Here is a 25,228-nt window from a genome sequence, read left to right on the forward strand (position 1 = left end):
CACCAGGGTCCCCCCTTTAAATTTCCCTTATTTTCCTAAAAGCCCCTAAATAAGACCTAAATCTCACAAATTTGAGGAAAAATAAAAATGGGCCTGGGAGAGTAGCTTTTACAGCCTCTTCTGGACTGGTATTTGCAAATTTGCCAACGCTCTCTCTTTTTTCTCTCTTTGGCGGTTCAAATGCCAGAATCTAATATTTGGGTACTTTTTCCACTGCCGTGAGGAGAATTTGAAAGAAATGGCTGAAAGCCTAAGTGAACCTCCGTAACTCAGAAACTAAAAGGGGTTTACGCCACCAACTGTGGAAGTAAATTCATCTAATGGTGGTTGAATTTCGACCATGAAGTAACTTCTTGCGACGTATTTCTGGGACAATCAAAAAGTTGAGTAAGGAATACACAGTCTTTAATATTCAGACCTTCCACACAGAACGAAATATAATCCACAGATACTTAAAAATGGATCAAGTCACATTTTTTAACAATAAATTTTGAATAGAGAAAAATACAAGTATTGATATACAAGCGCAAGCAAAATCACTTAAGTGGCAAATAAAGCAATTATTATGATTACGTACACCATTTGCCTTCCATATTAAAGGAAAAGACGCATAAAATGAAAGTCCCTTCATTAGTTAACAATGCAAATATTGTTAATTCAAACGATATTGACGCATTTGACGCTGTACATTTATCAAATACTTCATAATCAGCCAGATTTATGAAAGTCAGTTTCGACAGAATGGTACAGAAAAGGGAGCTTGGCACCCAGTAGAGCCGATTCGTATCCAACACTAAAACAGTCTTCGTCATTCATTCAAAATGGTAAAAACGAATCGACAACACTGCAAACCTAACTGTCTACTAAGTACACACTTACAAATGCATGCTTGCAAGTACACACTTACAAACGCATGCTTGGCAAGTACACACTCTCAAATGCATGCTTGCAAGTACACACTTACAAACGCATGCTTGACGCCGTATAACTCCATGCGTCAAGCATGCGTTTGTAAGTGTGTACTTGCAAGCATGCATTTGTAAGTGTGTACTTGGCCAAGCATGCGTTTGCAAGTGTGTACTTGCAGGCATGCATTTGTAAGTGTGTACTTAGTAGACAGTTAGGTTTGTAGTGAAATCAGAGGTGAACGGCTGGCCGGGTCACGGGGACGAGCGAGAGGGGCCGGCCACCTGGAAGCAGTTCCTCGGACAGGCACCGGGGTGTGCCGAGTACAGCCATCCGCTGCGCAGCCGCGCGTGGCAGCCCCAGCGGCACCACACACACGCGCAGCCCTGGGGGACGTCGAGCAGGCCGCAGTGCAGGAGGTGCAGGCGGGGGTTCCGCAGGAGGAGGTCCTGGATGGCCGGATCGTGGAGCCACGCGTGGAGACACGTGCCTTGATCCGGACAGGTCAAGCTCAGCGTCGAAAGGCTGGGGAGCGACTCGGGGCTGATGGCCCTGAGGAGGTTCGGGGGAGCCGAGGCCAGATTCAGGCACTGCAGCGAGGAGAACCGGGGCAAGAGTGGCGCTAGCTGCTCCAGGACTTCGGGCGCACCGCCGACACCAATCAGCGATTCGAGGAGAGGGGCTGACCGCGACCCGGCCAGTTCCCGCAGATCCGCCGCCGAGCTGATCCCCGAGGCGCCATGGAACTCCAGGGCCCGCAAGTGGGGGGCTCTTCGCAGGAGGGCCCGAGCGCCGTCCGGGAAGGCGACGTCGCCCCCGAACAGTTGGATTTGCGCGAGGCTGGGATGGTCGGCCAACTCCGACAAGCTTTGAGTGGCGCGGCAAGCCAAGCGACGCAGCTGTGGCAGTTCGCCCAGCAGGGCAGTGGGGACCTCCGCCTCGGCCAAGCGAGGGATGGACACGTCCTGAAGGGTGGCCGCGTGTGTGCTCAGCAGCTGGTGCATGAAGGGACCCCCCGCTCTCGAAGAGAGTGCCAGCTTAGTGAGCGAGGGCCGCACCGGCACCTCACACCAGGGCGCCGGCAAAGGCACACGGTGGCCGTGGTTGACGGTGAGCTCCTCGATGCCTTGGATGCAGAGGATCGCCTTGAGAAGCGTCGGCAGGGTCGGACTCGCCGAGGGACAGCCGATGTTCAGGCAGAGATTCCTCACTCCGCCGACAGAGGACAGCTTGTTGACGATGATGGTGGCGAGGGCCGCGTCGCTCGGGCTGAGAACGTCCAGCCGCAGCATCGTGACGACGCAAGCGCTGCCTTGCACGAGGCAGGCCACGGCCTCGAGATCGCTCGCCCTCACCGTCACCTGGCGCAGGCACGGCGCGAGGCTCAGCGCGGCGCGCAGCACGCCCAGGTCAGACACGCAGGCCGCCGTCCACAGCCGCCGGTGCAGGCACAGGTCTCTGAGGCGCCGGCACTGCACGCGGCAACCCAGCAGCTCCCGCGGCGACAGGTGGGCCAGCACCGCCAGCAGCACTTCGTCCGGCAACGCCAACAGCTGTGGGCAAGGCATCGTGGAGTTTACAGTGGGCAAACATGGATCGCCGGAACAGACGAAGGTACACTCCCATTCTAGGAACGTGACATCACGTTGAAACGAATGTGACAAAGTGTCACGTTTCTTAGAGCAATGTGTCTCATTTGTTTGAATGTGGTTAAGCTAATTGATGGCTGATTCAATTCACGTCCAAACGAATATGTGACATAATACTGGAACGTTCGTATAAACGTGACGTCACGTTTCTGGAACGAGAGTGCACTCGAAGGTACTTGAGTAACTGGAGTGTGAACTCAGTCGAATAATGTGCACTCAAAAAGTGTACAAAGCTTTAGCTTAGTAACTACGAAGAAAATGAAGGCATCGAAGAAATGCTCAATAATACGTAGGATTTTGCTTCGTAATCTTTATTTGCGGGCTTGCATGTACGCACCTATACTTAAAACCATGAAAAGTATTTTGAGCACGTGGGACATTCTATGTGAAGTGAACCAGGCCTTAGCCACCATGGACGCCGACAAAAGTTCTCGCTTTTAGGGTTTGTTGCTATGGTCCCATGCATTCACTGTAAATCCAAAGGCAATACTTTTGGTACCTTTTTTGGCGATACAATTAAGTATCGCCAATAAACGGCCTTACGAAAAAGTATTGCCTTCAAAACGGCGATACACAAAAGTATCGCCAAAATTTGGCGATACATCGGAGTATTGCCATTCTCAAGGGAACTTTTCCGTGAGGCCGTTTATTCGCGATACTCAATTGTATCGCCTAAAAATGTACTTAAGTATCGCCTTTGCATTTGCAGTGGTTTAAAACGCTAAATGAAGCCCGAATACGTTTAAAAATTTATAATTTGTAAGTTAAGTAAAGTGTTCTCACCCGTACACATGCTCTCATGTGTACACTACACACTAAATGTCATGGGCCTTTTTTTGTCACACGATTTATGCAATTTTAAGCACATTCGACGCTGATAAAATTTTGTTCCCGTCTGGCGACACATTTCGTCCGACGCCTACTGCAACTTGTACTTTCACTAGACAATTTGTCCCGCCCGGCGGACACAAAATTGCATCACCACCGGATTTGCTTAAAATTGCATCATTCATGGGACAAAAAGAGAGTCCCATGACATTTAGTGTGTACAGCTCTGAGTGATTCGCCCCTCGTTTTGGCTTGGGGCCCCCCAGGGGCCGGGTTATGGCCCATTAACTCTTTGGAGCAATAGTGGAACAACGCAACTTTGGAGGGCCATATCTCAGCCAATATTGGTCGTAAGGCCAAATTCAAGACCAGATTTGCAAAGCGGATCTAAAACTTCATTATGTTTTGTACTAGAAGTTTTTTCTTAATTAATTATATAACTTATTACTTTAAAACTTTAGTGAAGTTTTAAAATTAGCGCAATTGACCCTCAACCGACTTTGACCAAACTAGGCTTAGAAGATGGCTGTAACACTTCTCAAAACGAAAATGTCCACCGAAAAATGTGTTCGGCTTTGTCCTCGAGAAGGAGCCGTTTTTGTTAACCCCTACACACTTCATGTCCTGGGACTTTCAAGTCCTATGAATGATGCAATTTTAAGCACTCGAGTTGTGATGCAATTTTGTGTCCGCCAAGCGGGACAAATTGTCTAGTGAAATTTTTAAAATAATTGTCGCAGATGTCTCGATTTAGGGTTAAAAGTTCCTTTATATTACATAAACTCATACCCTTAGACCAGGGCCCCAACTCTAATTAGTGTCTGAGTTACGGAGGTTTACGTTAACTTTTAGTCGTTTCTCCCAAATTCTCCTCACGACAAAGGATTAGCTACCCAGTCCTCACATTCTGGAAGTTTTATCTCTTTTTGAATATAAAAAAGATAGCGTTGCCCTTTTTTAATATCTGCCTTTGTTTTCCTGAAAAACCAAACACAAGACCAAAATGGGTCCATATCTCACTCATTTGAAAAAATATAAAAATAGGCCTGATAAAAAAGCCATTACAGCCTCTTCTCGACTGACACCTTCAAATCTGCCAGCGCTATCTTTTTCCAATGCAAAAATAGATAAAAATGCCAAAATCTGAAGACTGGGTAGCTAAACCTTTGTCGTGAGGAGAATTTGGGAGAAACGGCTAAAAGTTTACTTAAACTTCCACAATTCAGAAACTAATAGGGGTTGGCGCCCCCAACTTTGGAAATAAATTTATCTAATAGAGGTTGAATTGTGACCACAAAATGATCTTCCTCTGACAAATATTTCTAGGACATGCAGGTTTCACTTTGCAGTATCTTTAAAGTTGTTGAATCTGAAAACTCTTACACACATTTGTGGCAATATTGGCCATTTCTTCATCGGCCCCCCTCTAAATGATATACATATTATTTTGGTTCCTTCGTTGGAACTTAATAAATGACAGTGAATTCGCATGTAAGGTAGGCAACCACTGCACAGAAAAAACTGGGCCCCTACGTTTCCCGCGACACTACCATCTCGTTATCATCATCAATTTTAATAGTTTTTAAAATCAACATTTTAAAATCAAAACCATGAAACGATAGCGTTTTTTAGACTCTTAGCTCCACGAAGGTCCTGTTTTTTTCTCCTAACTCTTAGATTTACGATACACTGGTAGAACTCAAGCGTAGTTTTACGCCTTTCTTCAAGCGTAGTAGAACTATGCTCGGCTTCAAGCATAGTTCTCCATTTTGCCCCTCTCCGGCCTATCTAGATGCATGGGAGAATTTCTTCTCTACGCTTGACGTCAAGCGTAAAGTCTCGGTGTAGTCAGTGCGAAGAAGAACTAGACAGGGAAGAACTGGACACCTCCATGTGCCGTATGCCCAGGCATACCAAGAGATGTTCCGTGGCATCAGCGGTTTGGAGTAGTCGAGATGTTTTTGAGTTCTTCCCCTGTCTAGTTTTTCCCCGCACTGCCCCTAGTTCTGATTCAAAGAAGTTGCCCATTCGGGCTGTGGTCCCGCGTCTGCCGGCCGGACCGGCCGTGCCGACCTGGTTTCACCTCCCGCCCGGGAGTTTCCACCCGCTGCCTAAACCGGCCCAAACACTGCGAGAAAACAGTATACGGAAAAAGGACGGAACATGTCGGGTCAATAATTTGCCTGGACCGTCCTTACCTGTCCTGCTACGGAACTTCTGTTCTTTCTTCCGTAACCGATTACATGAGCTCTAATGGGACAAGTACGAAGGTTCCGTACTTTTTTTCCGCACGTCCGTACCGTTTTCATTCTACAGGGTGAGTTTTCTCGATGTGTCAATATTTTCAACACTGCAAGAAGAAGTGTGGATAGTACAACAAAAGTACAACAAAAACTGTACAGTTAAAGTACACCACACTACAAGATCAAATGTGTGCTTAGTACACAGCTGTGGGAGCGTACTTGCAAGCACACATCTATAGGTGTATGCTTGGACAAGCACACAGCTATAGAGTGTGCCTTTAAATGGGTGGGATTAAAGTGTGCTTGGCCAAGCATACACCAGCGGGTGGAAACTCCCTAGGTGGGGCTGGGACCGGGTCGGGATCGGTCCGCTCGGAGCGCCACGGCCAGCAAAAACTGTGGGACGGTCCTGAAAATCAAAATTTGGAGAATTGGGTATCAAAAAAGGATCAAAAGTTTGGGTGTAAACCGAGGAATAAAATGAAAACAGCTTTCCCCGCGGGAAAGTGCGACCATGGACCATTTTGTCGGACCTGGGGGTACGAAGCGGCCAGTTTTTGTCATTTCCGGGGGGATACTTTCCTTGATTGGCAGGACCGTTCAAGAAATACGCCCACAGAAATAAGGGAAGGTTCGCTTGTACTTTTCCAAATTTCCCTTCCCACCCATCCTGCTCATCCTTCGCCAGGCGGGCGCGCTTCGTAGCGATCGGTGGCGCGGGGCTCTGTCTCCAGCGCGCCTCCGTGGCACAGTCGGCAGCGTAGCAGGTAGCTAATCCGGCGTCGAGGGGTCTGGTCCCGCTCGGCCATTGTTTTTGCCCGACTACCTGGACCCCAGAATGCGAGCAACGCGCTCATTTCTGTGCGCCGCGCGCTCATTTCTTGGCGCGTCCTCGCCAACTTTTGCACCAAGAAATGGACACGGGCGCGCTGATTCTGGAAAGACGGTGCGGTCGCGCTCATTCCGAATGTGCGCGCAGCTCGCATTCTGGTTCAGCGCGTAGGCTCGCATATAATGCGACTCGCAGCTTTACCGTGCAGACGAACTTGTCGCCCCGCATCGGTACCTTATTTTAAAGAAATGTACCCTAAATCGAAACATTTGGAGTCATATTCGGGTATCAAAATCAAGGTTATTGTCTAAAGAATGCATCTGAAGCATAGTTTTCTCTTTATAATCGAAATAGAAATAAGGGAGGTGATGAAAATGCGATGGCTCGGTCGCGGGAAACGCTACCACCAGATTTTGTAACACTTCGTTTTCAATGTTAGAGCCCTCGGAGGCCATACATGTAAGCGAGCCAATTTTTCCTTACAAAATTTCGCTCGGCGTAGGATACATTTCCTTTTGATTGGACTCACCTTGCAAGAAATATCCCACATAATAGTTGATGCGACGGAATGGCGTCTGCTTGTACTTCTCACTTCAACTCGATAAATAAAATACAAACCACTCGAATCAAAGCTGCATATCTGGCCTAATGCACGGCAAATTTAATGTAGATTCATTTTGCACACGCGGCTTTGGGAAATAAGGTCGGATTTCTTTACATTAAGTGGATTAAAAACACCAGACGCAAAGAGGCTGAAATGACCACTTTTACGGTCTCTACTAACGTGAGAAATCCGACCCGTCTAGACACACGCGAGTTCTTGAGAACAAATCTTCGAACATGCCGTCGTGCATTTTGTTTAAAGGTTTTTGCACGAAACTAACCTCAAATTATACAATATGAATTCTAAAATACTGCAGCGTCAAACACCATTGAAAGCGTCATCAGCCCGTGTCGTCTGGACCGGAGGACGGGACAGACTATGGCAAATTCGCCGCTCGGCACATTGTTTACTTTTCACAGTTCCACGATTGGGCATTGCATTTGGTTGATTTTGAAAGCATGGATTCTCCTCAGGAGATTAGTGTGGAAGTCAATGAAAGCAACACACGCTACCCGAGCAGCCAACATGTCGGCAGGTGCAACTGTCACAAAATGGAAACAAAACTGTGCCGAGCGGTGAATTTGCCATAGTCTGTCCCGTCCTCCGGTCCAGACGACACGGGCTGATGACGCTTTCAATGGTGTTTGACGCTGCAGTATTTTAGAATTCATATTGTATAATTTGAGGTTAGTTTCGTGCAAAAACCTTTAAACAAAATGCACGACGGCATGTTCGAAGATTTGTTCTCAAGAACTCGCGTGTGTCTAGACGGGTCGGATTTCTCACGTTAGTAGAGACCGTAAAAGTGGTCATTTCAGCCTCTTTGCGTCTGGTGTTTTTAATCCACTTAATGTAAAGAAATCCGACCTTATTTCCCAAAGCCGCGTGTGCAAAATGAATCTACATTAAATTTGCCGTGCATTAGGCCAGATTTGCAGCTTTGATTCGAGTGGTTTGTATTTTATTTATCGAGTTGAAGTGAGAAGTACAAGCAGACGCCATTCCGTCGCATCAACTATTGTGTGGGATATTTCTTGCGAGGTGAGTCCAATCAAAAGGAAATGTATCCTACGCCGAGCGAAATTTTGTAAGGAAAAATCGGCTCGCTTACATGTATGGCCTCCGAGGGCTCTAACATTGAAAACGAAGTGTTACAAAATCTGGTGGTAGCGTTTCCCGCGACCGAGCCATCGCATTTTCATCACCTCCCTTACTTCTATTTCGATTATAAAGAGAAAACTATGCTTCAGATGCATTCTTTAGACAATAACCTTGATTTTGATACCCGAATATGACTCCAAATGTTTCGATTTAGGGTACATTTCTTTAAAATAAGGTACCGATGCGGGGCGACAAGTTCGTCTGCTGGCCGTGGCGCCCCGAGCGGACCGATCCCGACCCGGTCCCAGCCCCACCTAGGGAGTTTCCACCCGCTGCATACACCTATAGATGTGTACTTGCCAAGCATACACATATAGATGTGTGCTTGCAAGTACGCTCCCATAGCTGTGTACTAAGCACACATTTGATCTTGTAGTGCAGGGATTGTAGAAAGTACAACGAGAATTGTACAAACCACAACGAGCCCTGGACTGCACAGCACTCATCATGCCGGCTCCATTGTACTTTGTACAACAATTGTTGTACTTGAAAAGTACACTAAAGTCCTGATAAAAAATTTGCCAGAAGTTTATGTACTTTTGTTGTGGTTATTTCGTGCAGTGTAGGTAGCTAGGGCACCCCTCTCCCCCCACAATGCACGACGTCTCTATCAATAGACAACTTCGGCGTCATCCCACCTCAAGGAAACAAAATACAAGGTAGGTGTACGCCAGACCGTGTCTGGTCGTAACAGGCTTCGCGATGCTGCGCCAGTTTCGACCATCCACGCCTGGTGTATTCACCTACCTTGGCCTGCGGCGCTAACCTGCCTCCGGCAGGCTGCTTCCCTAGGCAGACCGTAGAGATGGGCGTGATCCCCTCAAAAAATAGTATTTGGTCATCAAAATCTACACCAATGGGATTTAACTTTCGATTGGTGGCCGAAACGGGTTCTATTTTCGTCATCAGCAGCCTCAAAAACATATGAAACGATATGAAACTTGACAAAAAGTTGAAAGTACCAAAAAAGTTGTCTTTTCTGTCGTTTTTGAAGTGTTTTTTGGCTTATATGACCGAATGGATTGAGATAGAAAGCTGCATTTTGGTGTGTGGCGAGCCAAGGACATCACTGTGGGAAAAAATCACAGTAAATCCTGTAGCGATTAGTACAGCTGTCACTGTAGTTCAGAGTACAGGATTTACTGTACTTTTTTTACAGGATCTACTGTACTTTGTACGGGATTTACTGTTACCACTGGAGTGGAGTACGGAATATCCTGTACCAGGTACAGTAAAGGCTGTAACCAGGCACAGTAAATACTGTGTCCTGAACTACAGTAAATCCCGGCAAAAAAATTAACGGGATTTACTGTGGTTTTTTCGCACAGTGATACCTAATGACCCTGCAAAATCTCAGCCAGATCGGCCGAGCCGTTCAGGAGGAGTAGTGCACACACACACACACGCACGCAGACAGACAGACAAACAGACAGACAGACAAAACTTTTCAACCCCACTGGAGTAACGGGCTTCGCTATCGCTCAGCCAAAAAAGTTTCCAGCCGCTCCTGGGTTTGCCCCTGGTAACAGAGATATAGACTCACCGCAACTTGGTCCATTTCCAGGCAGCGGTGAAATAACTGTCGCAGAACGGACCGACCAGGCCTTCTCTCGAATCTTAGGTTGCCTCAAGGCTGGAACGCGCTCAGAAGAACCTGAAAAGTAAATGAAATTGAAAACTCACTTCATGATTCTCACGACACTACGAGATCGATTCAGCACACACGGGTTTTCGGTGAAAAGCGACGCACCGTACACGGTAAAAATGGAACCTGGTTTTCCCAGGAAGCCAATGGTGAAGGCATAGGCGATTTCCAGGGAGTTCCTAGGAAAACCAGGATCCGTTTTCACCGTGTAAAAACTTTACGAAGAATCGCTTCGTAATATGAAGAAAACAGCATTATGAAATCTACAAAGAATTGATGTGCGTTAAGAAGCAATATCCTTGGTAATGCGAAGCATTTATTCTCCTTCATTTTCTTCGTAACTAGTTATGAAGCAAATGCTTCGAAGGTTTATTAAGAGCGGAAAACGAAAATAATCGAGGTGATGCAACGATAGTTCCCAATAACAAAGCAACACTCCAAGTCGAAAGGCGGTAACATTCCTAGACTCTGAGAGCCCTACAAACTATTTAAGGCCTCACTACACAGATAAACAACTTGTTATAATAGGGTACTTCGGAGAAAGCCTAGACCGGAAGTCAGCGACAGAACGGGAGAAACAAAAGAGCGTCGCGCGGCCGTGCTGAGCGGTGGTGGGGGTCGAAATCGGCGGAGTGGGGGCGAAGGCGGCGCGCGCATGCTACCCCCACTCTGCCCATTACCAGCCCCCACCACCGCTCGACACGGCTGCGCGACGCTCTTTTGTTTCTCCCGTTCTGTCGCTGACTTCCGGTCTAGGTTTCCTCCGAAGCACCCTATTAACTATTTTGAGCAAACATACGCTTACAGAGAATATAGGGTCAGTTGTGGTAATTTTAAGACACGGGGTAAAAATGGGACAGCTGATTCTTGGTCAAGATTTAACGTTTTAGGACTCATACCCTGCCAAATGTTATTTTCACAATGAAAGCATCACATTTAAAATGGTACCAGTTCTCAAATAGCAAATCTTCACCAACAACCAGCTGCCCCATTTATAACCCGTGTCCCCTAATTACCAGAACTGATCCTACTTGAGAGTTTACGAACCATTTCTTCGTATAATAAATTGGTTTGCCCTATGTAAGCTCAAAACACTTCGTTCGGTTTCAAGCGCACACCCTTAAGAAGCAGGCTTCAGGTTTTACCGCCAATGGGAAGCCGGCTAAGAAATCATCGCCCTTCAGCAGAACCTCAGACAGAACCTTGCGAGGAGTGTGTTCGCAGAACCAACAGTCAGAACTCTACGAAGAATCGCTTCGTAATACGGAGAAGATGAAGGCATTGTAAAATCTACGAAGAAATGCTTCGTGCTGTGAAGCGAAGTCCTTCGTATTACGGAACATTTCTTCATGGTATGGTATTTTAACGAATCCCTGGACCGGAAGCCAAAGAACAAAAGTAAAAATCGAAACGGCTTCTGCGCATACGCTGCCTCGTAATGGAGGGGGCACGTATGCGCACGCGCAGAAGCGAGCAGAAGCCGTTTCGATTCTTACTCTTGTTTTTTGGCTTCCGGTCCAGGGATTCGTTAAAATACCCTATACGAAGTAATGGACCATTCTAGTCGTGGCCAAGTGAAGAACAAGAAGAATCACAAAAGACTCATTAAGGGCATTTAGAATGCAAAATATGTTGTATTTACAATAAAATTTTCTCATCAACTACTACCAAACAAAGGGTTTTCAATATTCAAAGTAAAAGTGCTAAATAGTTGTCTTTTGTGACTCTTCTTGTTCTTCACTCGGCCACGGCTACACGCTTATCATCTTACGTTGGTTTTCGTGCGTAATACGATGATTTTCCATCGTAAGGTACGACCAATTTCCAACCTGCATAATACGCACGAATGTCAACGTAAGGTACGCAGGATTTTCAACGTAATACGCATGTTTTCAACGTATTACGTACGTTTCAACGTAAGGTACGTTGGTTGCGATTGTAGTACGATGACATTTCAGCGTAATACGCATGTTTTGATTTCAGCGTATGTTACGTTCACGTTACCATCGTAAGATGATAAGTGTGTAGAATGGTCTATTCTACAATGCCTTCACTGGATATCCGGGAGTGTGACATTGCGTTCGTTTGAACGTGAATCGTGTCCCGTTCGTTGGAATACTGTGCCACATTCGTTTGAACGGGCCCGGGCCTGGATGAGGTAGGATTCACGTTCAAACGAATAAGACACAGTATTTAAACGAACGTGACACGATTCACGATAAAACGAACGTAACGTCACTTTTCCTGATAGGGTATTTTACCGAGTGCCTGGACCGGTAGGCAAAGAACTAAATTAAGAACAAGGCTTCTGCGTTTGCGCGGATGTCCCCCCTCCACACTGAGGTAACGTCTACGCATGCGCAGAAGCCGTTTTGGCTCTTCCTTATCTTCATAGACTTCCGGTCCAGGGGTTCGTTCCCTATTCCCAGAGTTCAGTTTCATGGTTTGCAGCTCGAATAGACACTTCTAGCGAGGCCTGAAGTGAAGAACAAGAAGAAGAACATAAGCTGGAAACAGTTGCCAAATTACGCTCATTTCTTGATAACGAATGTTTATTCTCAATCCAAAAATTCAAGGAAGCTTAATTTTGTAATACAATCTGATTCACTGGTAAAACTAAAGCGTAACTTTATGCTTGAGCCTAGCATAAAGTTACGCCTGAAGACGTTACGCTGGAAATCAAGCATAGGCTAGAAATTCCCCCATGCATTTAGATAGGGAAAATCTTGGCGGATGAGCCTGTTCCGCTTGATTTCAAGCTTAAACTGACTACGCTTGAAAACAGTGGGTAATACTACGTTAGCTTTACCAGTGTTTAAACCTGCCAAAACCCCCGAAAAAGGACGATTTCTTGAACTGTTTCCGGTCTATGTTCTTCTTCTTGTTCTTCACTTCAGGCCTCGCTAGAAGTGTCTATTGCATCGATTTACAAATTACGATGCTTTGCAATAGGAAGCGTTTTTTCATGATACAAAGCCACTCTACAAACTACAAATCCAAAGGTCAGACTCCTCGCCACTCCAGAGGCAAGATATAAAAGTCTCGCAAAGTTTTGGTCAGATCTAAAAGTCTCGCCAGATCTAGGTCAGACATAAAAGTCTTGCCACAAAACGGTCAGACACAAAAGTCTCACCACAAAATGGCGAGACTTTTGTGTCTGACCGCCACCTGAAGGCTGTAACGCGCCGGACGTTGACGGCCGTAAGGCCGTGGTCAGACTCATCGAGACTTTTGTGTCTGACCGTTTTGTGGCGAGACTTTTTTGTCTGACCAAATTTTGGCGAGACTTTCAGGTCTGACCGAAACTTGGCGAGACTGTAATGTCTCGCCATATTTTGACGCGAAGGCTTTCCATCATTTGCAGTGCAACGCCTTCATTTCATTCGTCCCGTACGGAAACGATTACTCCCTTCACCAAAAGTCCTGTTTTGGTCCCGAAGAGAAGCCCTGACTTTCTCCCGAAGATCGTTTGTTTCGGGAGTTTGGGGTAAATAAGAGGACTGTTTTGAAGTCCCGCTGTAGCACCACTGTTCTTAGGAGGGGTAATCCCATTAGGATATCTTAAGGAATCGCTGGACCGGAAGTCAAAGAACAAAAGTAAAAACCAAGACTGCTTCTGCGCAGACGTGCCCCCTCCACTCTCTGGGAGGGAGCGTCTGCGCATGCGCAGAAGCTGTTTTCGTTCTTACCTTATCTTTGACTTCCGGTCCAGCGATTCATTAAAATACCCTATTCATGGCGCTTCCGAGGGCTCCCGAAGCGTGCGGGTGGCATACCAAAAAGACACGAATCGCGTCGTTTTCAGCTGACATGCCAACGATGGATTTAACAGCCGACAACTCCGAACTGGAACACGATTGTATACTATCTGACGAATTCCTTCTAATTATAGAAGTTGCGTAAATTAAAGACTCAAGAAACGGAACCAGATCGGAGCTTTTCCAAATTTGGACTCTACGAAGTCTTTCCTTTCGCTCCCTTTCTATACCAGGACTAAAGCGGAAGTCAAACAAGCACTGCAAAAAATTCCGTTGTTTGGTACGGAAAATGTACGGAAAAATGGGGTACAGACGGGTACGGAAAAGGTACGGCCCTTCTGTACTGGTTCTCTGTGGTCCCTATAAGGATCTCATGTAAACGGGTACAGAAAACATGTCCTCTGTGGTTGGCTAGGTACGGACGGTCCATGTAAAAAATTGACCAGAGATATTCCGTGAAATTTCTGTTCTTTTTTTCTATCAGTGAGACTTAAATATTGAGGCGGCAGTTTCGAAGCTAAATTTGTATGAACACCTTAGGCGCAAAGAAGAACAGGAAGAAGAACATGGAGGCAAGGTGGTGTAGCGTAGTGCGGTCTCACAACAAGCAGAAAAGTGGTGTCTCCAAACCTGCCCGTATGGAAGCAGATAGCTAAAAGCGGTCTCCGCGCTGTCAGAAAATGGTCTTTTGCCAAAGACGACTTGGCGACGACGGCTCCGATACCAGTTCAAGACCTTTTCGCGACGAATTAGAGACGACTTTTAGACGGCCTTCAGACGACAAGTACGCGGGGATCGCCGTCTGGATCGCGTCGCGCGTTGGTCTTCGCCAGGTCTCAAAGTCGTCTTTATTTGTTCCGAAAAAAGACGAAAGAAATACCAAGGCAAGACGAGACTCGGACGACGCCTCGGCCTCAACTCGCACCCCCCACCAGACCGCTTCCGGGTGATTCCGTGCGTAGGGGGTCATTTTGGATGTACCAAATGTTCTTTTTTAAAGTTCAACTTTAGGGGCTAAATTTGGTGTAGATGGCATACATAGTACTCCATAGTACCCCTCTGAGCGTGGCAGCGCTACAAGTTGACTTTTATTTTCACTCCCTATGAAATACGGCGGAATTTACAGAAATGATGACGGAATTTACAGATTACGGAATTTACAAAGCGAAGTTTTTAGTCTCCTGAACCGCTGGGTTACAAGATAGGTAAAAACTGTTGACGGTGTCATTTTCAGCATCCAAAATAGCATTTTTCAGCGAAGGTTGTGGGAACTTTCTCCCTCAGATGGAGGAGCTACGGCCCGAAACGGAATTTACATCCATTTTTACACCCTTACCGTTTTGAACCCTTCTGACGGCCTGGAAGCGTCGTTTGACCGCCCCAGGTCCCGTGGGCACGGGTTTCTAGAAGTGTTTTTATGTTCTTTCGATCCCAAGTGGTCGCGAGTTTCTAAAATGAAAAGGAACCCCAGTAGACCGTCATTTGTAAAAACAGCATAGGTCACATGGTCACACGGTGGACATTTTCCCAAAGGCTGTTTCGGGTTCAACAAGTGATGATACAAAGGTCACCCTCCGTAATTTTGTGAAGAATAAGTCAGGGGAGAGAGTGAAATAGCCAGTTTTCTTTTGATGTGGCTGAGTCATATACTACAGCATGGCAATGTTGTCTTATAGGTGTTGGTGACCATGACGGAACTTACAAAACGACACTTTAGCAGCTTACGAAACCCAGATAAACAAAAGTTAGATCGACTTATCCACATGAGGACATGGTCTTCGTTTAGTAAAACAAATTTGAATTGCCCAAGCTACCAAATCAACCTCAGTTCAGGCGCAAGGCCCCGGTGACCTGAAATGACCCCCTACGCACGGAATCACCCTTCCCCTCCGCTGGTGTTGGCCGTGCTGGTCCAAATGTCGTCTTTCTCGCAAGACGAAAGACAGACGCCCTGCCTCCCGGGACCGCCAGGCGATACTCCAGCCATTGGGACTCAACGACTCGTCCGATTCTGGTCTTCCCTTGAGCAGTGCCCTGGCGGTGCCCGCGCCGCGATACCCCACGTCTGCCAGCGAGTGCGCGCTCTGAATCTCGTCTTACCACCAAGACCAGATTAAGAGCGCGCGTCGAACCCTGTCCATGGAACTTTGTGGGAGGGAGGCGGGAGAGGACAATCTTAGAACGCTTTGGTACAAGTGTGGGACCTTCGTTTTTATTTATCGTTCCGAATATTGCAGTCTCACTCTAATTCATATCTATTTAGAGGGTCAATCAAATTCATTTTCCCTTCAACATCGAAGCAAAACGATACATACACCAGTTGAGTTACAGGAATAAAGTCTGTGTCACCAGAGGCTATGAGTTCTACATACCTAGGAAGGCCAGTAGGAGTATCCAAGGACTTTTCTAACAAAACAAAGTATTTGTCTTCATCAGTTTTAGCAAAAGTTAACACACGGCCATGGAATGCTTTCCCATTGATTTCATAACTACAATAACAAGATACCCGAGATCCTTTTACATAACAAGATCCAACATTCAATTGTCCATTTTTTATAAAATCTGTCAAAAAACCTGACTCCAACATTTTTCTGGTACAAGACAGTTAAAAATTCCTTCACATTTTCAATGTGAACATAAGTACACATAAGTTGAACAGCAAATTAAGGAACCAGTTTTAAAGTTTTTTGATTTGCGTGTTAGTTTTTCACAATAGGATTTAGCTTCACAACTGCACACACTTTCAATAAGCAGAGGCAAATCTCTGAGTAAGTCTAGTTTACCCCTGATTTGTTGGACGGCATGCCTGGATCCATGTACCAATGCAGCTATTTACCCATTTCGGCCCTCACCTTTGAAGCAGCTATGTACATACAAATTTCCACACACATTGCCTTAAATGGCGGACCAAGTGAAGGTTAAAAGACATATGTCTCAAGCCATACAAAACCTCAAATTCTTTGCAGAAATTTAATAAAAGCTCGTCAGCCTTTCCATAATCCGCATTAAATGCTATCTGAATTGAGCAATGAAATCCCCTCAACAAACTTGGTTGTATGTGTTTGAGTAATACAAGCACAACATATAATAGAAAATTTCTGCATAAAGATGCCTTCCAAAATGCCAAATTTTTGTCTACATCCAGGAGCAACCTCCGAACAAAATGAGGTAAATTGAATCGTCCTAACCGTTCATTTACTTGAGGTATTTTCTCAACAAGAGAAAATGCCATACCTTTGTATTTGACATCAAACCACAGTTTTAAAAGTTGTTTGGTAAGACCCATATAACAGGAGTGCATTACATCAATTGCTATTCCTGAAATAAAAGAACCTGAAAACATGTAAGACAAAATACTTGGACCATAGACTCCTTTGTATCCGTCTTTGGACTTCAGACCCTCTTGAACACACTCCTGGTAATTGGCATAATTTCTTAGTTCTAGATTATTCTCATGGGGAAAAACCAATATATTTTCAGTCCTAGCAGATTTTTCACCCTTTAAGAAACATTTTGGGCACGAGCAATAGGCACTGTGGCATTTCATGTTCATGAAAGTGGCTCTCGCTGGTGAATCATAAGTATAAAAAATAAAAGTATAGCTTGGACAAGAATTTCTTGGTCAGAACCATGTACTTGACAAGAATACCATTATTAAGCTTTTTCAGATGATGATACTGAGGCAACAAAAAAATGTTGGGGTATGGTTTGCTGTCCCCTCCCCACAACCCTCCTATCAGGACATTTTCAACTTTGTAGCGGTCCTCTGGTGGCAGCTCATTAATAACATATATACTTGGCCATAGAAAATAAGAAGAAACCTCAAATATTGCAATTCCATCTGAGTACAAAGTTAAGGAAATATTATTACTGATACCAAGCACACCCTTTTCTGCCTCTTTATATACAGAACTGTCATAGACGTCTTCAATGTTTTCTACATTTTTCTTTACTCTTCTCGGCTTGTATTGTAATTTATCTTTAAAGCCAGGTCTGTTGTATAACTTTTGAAGCTGAGAATCAAGAGGACATGCAATAAAATAACAAACTGTTCTGCGGCCTTGACATTCGTTACATATCTTTAAAAGATTCCCTAGTTTTAAAGCACTTTGAACAGAAGAAATGCATATTAATTTCAGTATCATCATGTTTAAAATATTTTTTAAACATATAGGATGTTTTAGGCAGGTTATTAGGTTGAGGCAGTAACAATTCCAAGAGTCGTAACAGATCAACAGTACTTTCCCCACTTAGATGTGCCGAATGGACAAAAGTTAATATTGATACCATACTATCGTGATCTGACAGTTGACACTTCAGAGAGTTGAGTAAGTTGTTTAGAGAAGAAGAATCTTCTGAGTTGTAGGCAGCCTGGCTATCAGTGTCAATTTCAATTGGTGGCAGCATGGACTCTGTAAAGTCCGCTTCATCTTGAGGGTAATTTTGGAGAAATATTGAAAAGTCTCGTACTGGCTCCATACCTGCAGCAGACTCATTAAAAATTGCAAGTTGTTTTGATTGTTTTAGAGGTTATGACATAATTATATTTGAAAGTTGAAAATTACCTGGGTTGCAGGGAGAAATTGGAAGTGTGCACAAACTATCTGCTGTGTAGCGATCTCTTAGCCAGACAAAGTACTCTTAAGTTTTTCATAGCAGCACCCCCCTCCCCCCTCCTCTTGAGTGGCCCTGCCCTGGCTGCGCCCAGGCAGGAGATTCATTCTTTCACTGGACTCCAGCGTGTGCTCATTTCCCCCTTTACCCACAACACGACAACTGGCGACGAGGACGACCGCACGAGGGGCTCTCGACGAAGAAGCACGTGGAGATCCGGCAAGCAACAAAAGTAAGTGGATGGAATGGTCTTTGCGGGATTTTTGCCTAGTCCTCCTGTTTCCCGACATGGCTGTTGAACGTGCTGCACCAGAAGCCATACGGGCGTTTAAACATGATAGATTCCCGGCCGATGGCTTAGTAGAATGGGAGCCATGGAAAGTTAGTTTTGAATTCGCTTCGGAAGCGGCCGGAATTGAACACCATGAGGACCAACGCGCACTGCTCTTGTCAAAGTTAGGGCCGGAGGGCATCCAGTTGTTGACCTCCCTAATGTACCCTAAAAAAGTGAAGGATTCGACGTATGCGGAGATCATATCGAAACTCGATACCCAATTGACGATACAGGAATCCACGGTCATTGCCGTCGAGCGATTCCGAAATCGCAAACAGGGCTCGGACCCGTGCCGGACTTGGGTGGCGGACCTGCGCCGATTGGCGTCTAGGTGTAATTTTGGGACGGAATTTGACGCACAAATGGTGTCTCAAATTGTGCGGGGCATTGCCTCAACCGCCAACAAGGTCCAGCTTATGGAAACGGCAGATCTAAAACTAGTTAAGTCGATAGAACTCTTGTCGACTTAGGAATTGGCCCAACAGTCAACAGCTGAATTGGGCGCCGCCGGTCACGCGACGCTGCATGCGCTAAAACAACAACAGTCCGGTAAAACAAACCCGGCAGACTCGGCGACGGCCGGCCATCAACAGGTAAACGCCGCAAAGTCGGCTACCGTCAACGGGGGTAACTTGGAACACCAGGGGTAACTTGGGACAGTCTGCCCTGTACAGCTTGTTGGTGCTGCCATTCAGCGACGGGGGTTCCTAGCGTCAAACCCGCGGCAGCATTTTGTTTCAAAGGCCTCAGGGCACGCGCGGAAAGGTAGAAAAGGTGCATAACATCACAATTAGTATTTAAGAAACGGGGAACTACGAAATAGGGTTTCTGACAAAATGTGTCAGAGTAATCCCATTTAAGAAAAGACACTTACAAGGGAAGTGCCCCAGGTGTTACATCCAGATTTTGATCATATTTTGGGGATCTCTTCTACTATACAATAGACTAATTTTCCGCATAAAAGTTTTTGCTGAGATATATTACAACGGGTTTTAAACCTAGGTCCAAATTTTCAAAATCACTCAAAAAATATTTTTTGACCAAAAAGTTTCTAAATGGCCTGAAACGTCCAAAAATATGATTTTTTTCGATTTTGGAGCAAAAAAATTTTTTGTCCTCACTAAAGTCCAAAAACTTGGAAAAAATTCAAAATCACATTTTTGACCAAAAAGTCTCCAAATGGTCTAAAACGTCCAAAAATATGATTTTTTTCGATTTTGGGGCAAAAATTTTTTTGTCCTTACTTAAGTCTAAAAATTAAAAAAAAATAATACATTTTTGACCAAATAGTCTCCAAGATCCGCAACGTTAAAAATATGATTTTATTCGCGTTTGGAGAATCTTTTTGTTCTGACGTAAGTCAATATTCGTGAAAAAACTTGAAAGCCAGATAACAAGATTTTGACAAAATAATTGAGGTATGGTACGCAATGTTCAACTACGTCATTTTTTGGCCCGTCCCGTTTATTTTTTGTAAAAAAATGACGGAGGGACGGGCATATACAGTAGTATGATCCCTGCTGTGCGTCCGTCCGTCCGTCCGAGGACTTCCCGTGGTCCGATCTTGACCAAATTTGGTATGCAGCCTCCTTGGGTGACCCTAAGAACCGCCCGGTGGCAGCAAATCCGATCCGAGCCCCGGGGGCGCTGCTGCAGGTGCATCATGGTGTACATGGGGTCGAGGAGGATTTCGGCAACGGATACAGCTAGGAGGGCATGTAGGGGTAGTTTTGGAATCAGGGTGACAAGACAAAACCAATGGTGCCAATTTCAAGCAAATCGGAGAAGTTTGGACCCGGGTTCAAATCCCAGTGGGGTATATTTTAAACATTCTTTTTATTCGAGTGTTCGCATTGTTTCAGATGCTTTTGAGGGTGCTGATGACGAAAACTACATTAATTTTATTCCCAGACTCAGGTTTAATTCCCGTCAGGGTCAAACATAGGCGAAATTTGAACGTTTCTTAATGTACGGGACGGGCCAAAGTTGCCGATGAATATCGCTACTTTTCCTGTTATTAGACTTAAGTGAGGACAAAAATTTTTTTGCTCCAAAATCGAAAAAAAATCATATTTTTGGACGTTTTAGACCATTTGGATACTTTTTGGTCTAAAATGTGATTTTGAATTTTTTTCAAGTTTTTGGACTTTAGTGAGGACAAAATTTTTTTTTTATTCAAAATCGAAAAAAATCATATTTTTGGACGTTTCAGGCCATTTAGAAACTTTTTGGTCAAAAAATATTTTTTGAGTGATTTTGAAAATTTGGACCTAGGTTTAAAACCCGTTGTAATATATCTCAGCAAAATCTTTTATGCGGAAAATTAGTCTATTGTATAGTAGAAGAGATCCCCAAAATCTGATCAAAATCTGGATGTAACACCTGGGGCACTTCCCTTGTTAGTGGTACGACCCCCTCCGATCGTCCTGATGTTTTGTGGGCATGTTATCAACCTACAAGGTAGGTTTACGCCAGACCGCGTCTTGTCGTAATCGTAACAGGCTTCGCGATGTCTCGCGGCCTGTTCCTCCAATCCGCGCCTGGCGTACCTACCTTGGCCTGCGGCACTAGCCTGCCTTCGGCAGGCATTGGCTTGTCCATCGTCGGTTACTTCTTACGTGTTGCATGCTGGGGGGCTCCGCCCCCTAGACCCCCCTTAATTCTAGATAGAGTTGCTTCATCTACAGATAACACGATCTTGACCCTTGTCACTTTTTTACATGTCGAAGCTGGGGGGCGCCGCCCCCCAGACCCCCCTTTCTTCAAGACAGAGGTGATCTACCTGCAGAAAACTCGATTTTTCGCCGTTTTTTAGGTGTTTTTCGGCTATAAAAACTGAACCAGTTGAGCTAGGATGGTGAAATTTCGCGTGTGCCGAGCCAAGAACATACCTAATAAGCCTGCAAAATCTCAGCCAGATCGGCCGAGCCGTTCAGGAGGAGTAGTGTACACACACAGACAGACAGACAGACAGACAGACGGACAGACAGACAAAACTTTTCAACCGCACTGGAGTAACAGGCTTCGCTATCGCTCAGCCAAAAAAGACCACAAAAGCCAAAACATTATGTCCGGCAAAAATTTATTGGCTGATTTATAGCCCAGCAAAGTTACACAAACATGAATTTGGGTATTTTGCCTCATGGAATCAATTTTAGCACCAAGTGGCTGCGACAGGCGCCTGTTACGTAAAATTGTCCAAGGATCAAGATTTTGCCCACAGATCGGACCTGCGGTCAATATTTCTTGACGATATGGCCTAAAAACCACAAAAAATTGACTAAAATAGCACATTTGTCTTGGGATTTTCGGGATATTGTAGTTTTGTTGGCCTTTGAGTGTCTTGAATCGATAGAAAAAATCGTCTTGAATCCAATGAGCACCCGCCTACATTTGTATCTCCAGCCGTTTAGAAGTTATGGCGCTCTTGGCGGTACAGGCGTTTGCCCATCTTTTGGGTGCATAACTCGGTCGCTCAAACAAAGACCGATCTCCATACAGGCCGTTTCTGAATTCGCCGCTTCTTCATCTTGTGGTTCTCGCAACAGGCATCCAACTCAATCAATACTTTCCAGGTGACGTTTCAAACATACCGTGAAACGGGGTAATTTCGGACACTCGGTGTAATTTCGGACAACTCTGCCCGGAAGCATGGCGATGACGCTCCCATCTAACGGCCAACTTGGAGGCTTGTCCCGTTGCGTGCATCGCATCGGCCACACTTAAAACCATCCGATCAATCATCCGGAGGCTAAATCTGGGGCAAACGTCAGGAGAAAGAGTGGTTTTTGGCTGAGCGATAGCGAAGCCTGTTACTCCAGTGCGGTTGAAAAGTTTTGTCTGTCTGTCTGTGTGTGTGTCTGTGTGTGTGTGTGTGTGTGTGTACACTACTCCTCCTGAACGGCTCGGCCGATCTGGCTGAGATTTTGCAGGCTTAATAGGTATGTTCTTGGCTCGGCACACGCGAAATTTCACTATCCTAGCTCAATTGGTTCAGTTTTTATAGCCAAAAAACACCTAAAAAACGGCGAAAAATCGAGTTTTCTGCAGGTAGACCACCTTTGTCTTGTAGAAAGGGGGGTCTGGGGGGCGGAGACCCCCAGCCTCGACAAGTTAAAAAGCGACAAGGGTCAAGATCGTGTTGTCTGCAGATGAAGCAACACTGTTAAAAAAAATCTTAAAATTCAGACCAATTTTGTAAGACCTAGTGGTCTGATTTCTGAATTAAGACCAGAAGTATGCAAAAGAAGAAACCTCGGATGAAATTTAAGACTTTCGCAGTCTCAAAAGCAAATTCAGACCATCCAGACAAAAAGTCAGACAGGGGTGACTGAAAATTCAGACTAAGTACAAGACCATGTAGTCTGAATCGCCTTTCCAGACTATTCTTCTGAAAAGGAAGACCGATTGATCTTAAATTTCAAACTGGTAGTGTATTTTCAGACCATGGGTCTGAAATGGGAGACGTATTGTTCTGAAATGTCAGACTGGTTGCCTCACTTGACCAAATTTAACCGCAATATTTGTGAGCTCGATACAAAATCTTAAATATTCACGAACAGCCCAAGTTGTACGCAGTTTATAACTCCCGCAACACGCGCTTGGTTTGTTTATTTGTGGCCTCCCAGCGTCCAGCGAGCGCGCTTGGAGTCATCGGCATCCTGCAGGCGTGCTCTCAGAGCGGTCCCGTGGTGTAATGGATAGCCCGCAAAGCCGACGAGCGAGGATTCGATGGTTCGAATACCAAGATATTCGGAGTTTCCGAGTAAAGAGCAAGGCCGATAAGTAACGCGCAAGTTCTGTCAAAGACTTCTCTCGCAATGGAGTGAAGGTTCAATGTTACAATTTTGTGTTTTTGTCTGAATTTTCTTCAGACTGGCCGTGTCTAATTGGCTGAGCGATAGCGAAGCCTGTTACTCCAGTGGGGTTGAAAAGTTTTGTCTGTCTGTCTGTCGGTCTGTCTGTGTGTCTGTGTGTCTGTGTGTCTGTGTGTCCGCACTACTCCTCCTGAACGGCTCGGCCGATCTCGGTGAGATTTTGCACACTTCTTGGGTATGTCCTTGGCTCGGCACACGCGAAATTTCACCATCCTAGCTCAACTGGTTCAGTTTTTATAGGCGAAAAACACCTAAAAAACGGCGAAAAATAGAGATTTCTGCAGATAGACCACTTCTGTCTTTGAGAAAGGGGGGTCTGGGGGGCGGAGCCCCCCAGGTACGACAAGTTAAAAAGTGACAAGGGTCAAGATCGTGTTGTCCGTAGGTAAAACAACTCTATTTAGAATGTAGGGGGGTCTGGGGGGCGGAGCCCCCCAGCGTTCAACAAGTCAAAAAATAACCGACAACGGACAAGCCATTGCCTGCCGCAGGCAGGCTAGCGCCGCAGGCCAAGGTAGGTACGCCAGGCGTGGATTGGAGGAACAGGCAGCGAGACATCGCGAAGCCTGTTACGACAAGACGCGGTCTGGCGTAAACCTACCTTGTTGTATTTAACCATTTTTTGGCTGAGCGATAGCGAAGCCCGTTACTTCAGTGCGGTTAGAAAGTTTTGTCTGTCTGTCCGTCCGTCCGTCTGTGTGTGTGTGTGTGCACTACTCCTCCTGAACGGCTCGGCCGATCTGGCTGAGATTTTGCAGGGTTATTAGACATGTCCTTGGCTCGGCACACGCGAAATTTCACTATCCCAGCTCACGTGGTTCAGTTTTTACAGGCGAAAAACATCTAAAAAACGGCGAAAAATCAAGTTTTCTGCAGGTGGATCACTTCTGTCTTGAAGAAAGGAGGGTCTGGGGGGCGGAGCCCCCCAGCCCCGACAAGTTGAAAAGTTACAAGGGTCAAGATCGTGTTATCTGTAGATGAAGCAACTCTATCTAGAATAAAAGGGGGTCTGGGGGCTGCATGCAACAAGTAAGAAGTAACCGATGATGGACAAGCCAATGCCTGCCGAGGGCAGGCTAGCGCCGCAGGCCAAGGTAGGTACGCCAGGCGCGGATTGGAGGAATAGGCCGCGAGACATCGCGAAGCCTGTTACGACAAGACGCGGTCTGGCGTAAACCTACCTTGTACCTAAATTCACTTTATGCGTAAAAACTTAGACTGGCAAGCCGAAACTGTTCATGGCCGGTTCATGAGGTTAGGTTAGGTTAGGTTGTTTGTCGATTCGATCATGTTAAGAGCATACTGTGTCAAATTTTCAATCACCTAGGTCAAATAGTATGGTTTATATGGGCTCAAAACTGAAAAAATGTTACTTTACGGGGTAATTTCGGACATACAAACGTCACGCCAGCGAGAGTGGGTATGCCTTGAACACTTCCAATTTCGCAGGGCTTGAGTGGTGGAAGCTGAAGAGCTCTTTTGAAAGTTGAAGATAATCCAATAGCAACGATGTTCCCCAATCGTTACAGCGGTTGCTTTGTAAACTTCGAATTTCATAAAAATGGGGCAAAGCTACATCTTTAATATTTAGTTTTGTGTGCATATCCTACGTTAGTGTCAACGACTGTTTTGTGATTAATTTTCTTTCATGTGACATGAGAGTTGGACTTGGCGAATGGCTGCATAGCTCGCCGGTTAACTACACTTGAAATGCAAAGCTTTCCACTGAGCCCCTGTATCTTACGACACGACTACTTGCCCTTCATTTGCATGTATG

At 45.5% G+C, this 25,228-nt stretch overlaps 1 protein-coding gene across 18 annotated transcripts in view; it reads right to left on the reverse strand.

Annotated features, from left to right (window-relative positions):
- Positions 1–1,058: 1,058 nt before the first annotated feature.
- The window catches only part of LOC117653669, a 28,385-nt gene continuing 4,215 nt past the window's right edge, over positions 1,059–25,228 (reverse strand). The window contains exons 1-3 of one of the 18 annotated variants that reach the window (XM_034399484.1): positions 14,257–14,277; positions 9,767–9,877; positions 1,059–2,459 (exon numbers count right to left, since the gene is read on the reverse strand). In XM_034399484.1, the coding sequence (XP_034255375.1) occupies positions 1,161–2,459; positions 9,767–9,781 (1,314 nt within the window). In that variant the 5' untranslated portion in view covers positions 9,782–9,877; positions 14,257–14,277 and the 3' untranslated portion in view covers positions 1,059–1,160. The other 17 variants (XM_034399489.1, XM_034399480.1, XM_034399483.1 and 14 more) reach the window with 17 other exon arrangements.

This window comes from Thrips palmi, unplaced genomic scaffold, assembly GCF_012932325.1.
Source record: "Thrips palmi isolate BJ-2018 unplaced genomic scaffold, TpBJ-2018v1 HiC_scaffold_8, whole genome shotgun sequence".
NCBI lineage: Eukaryota > Metazoa > Arthropoda > Insecta > Thysanoptera > Thripidae > Thrips > Thrips palmi.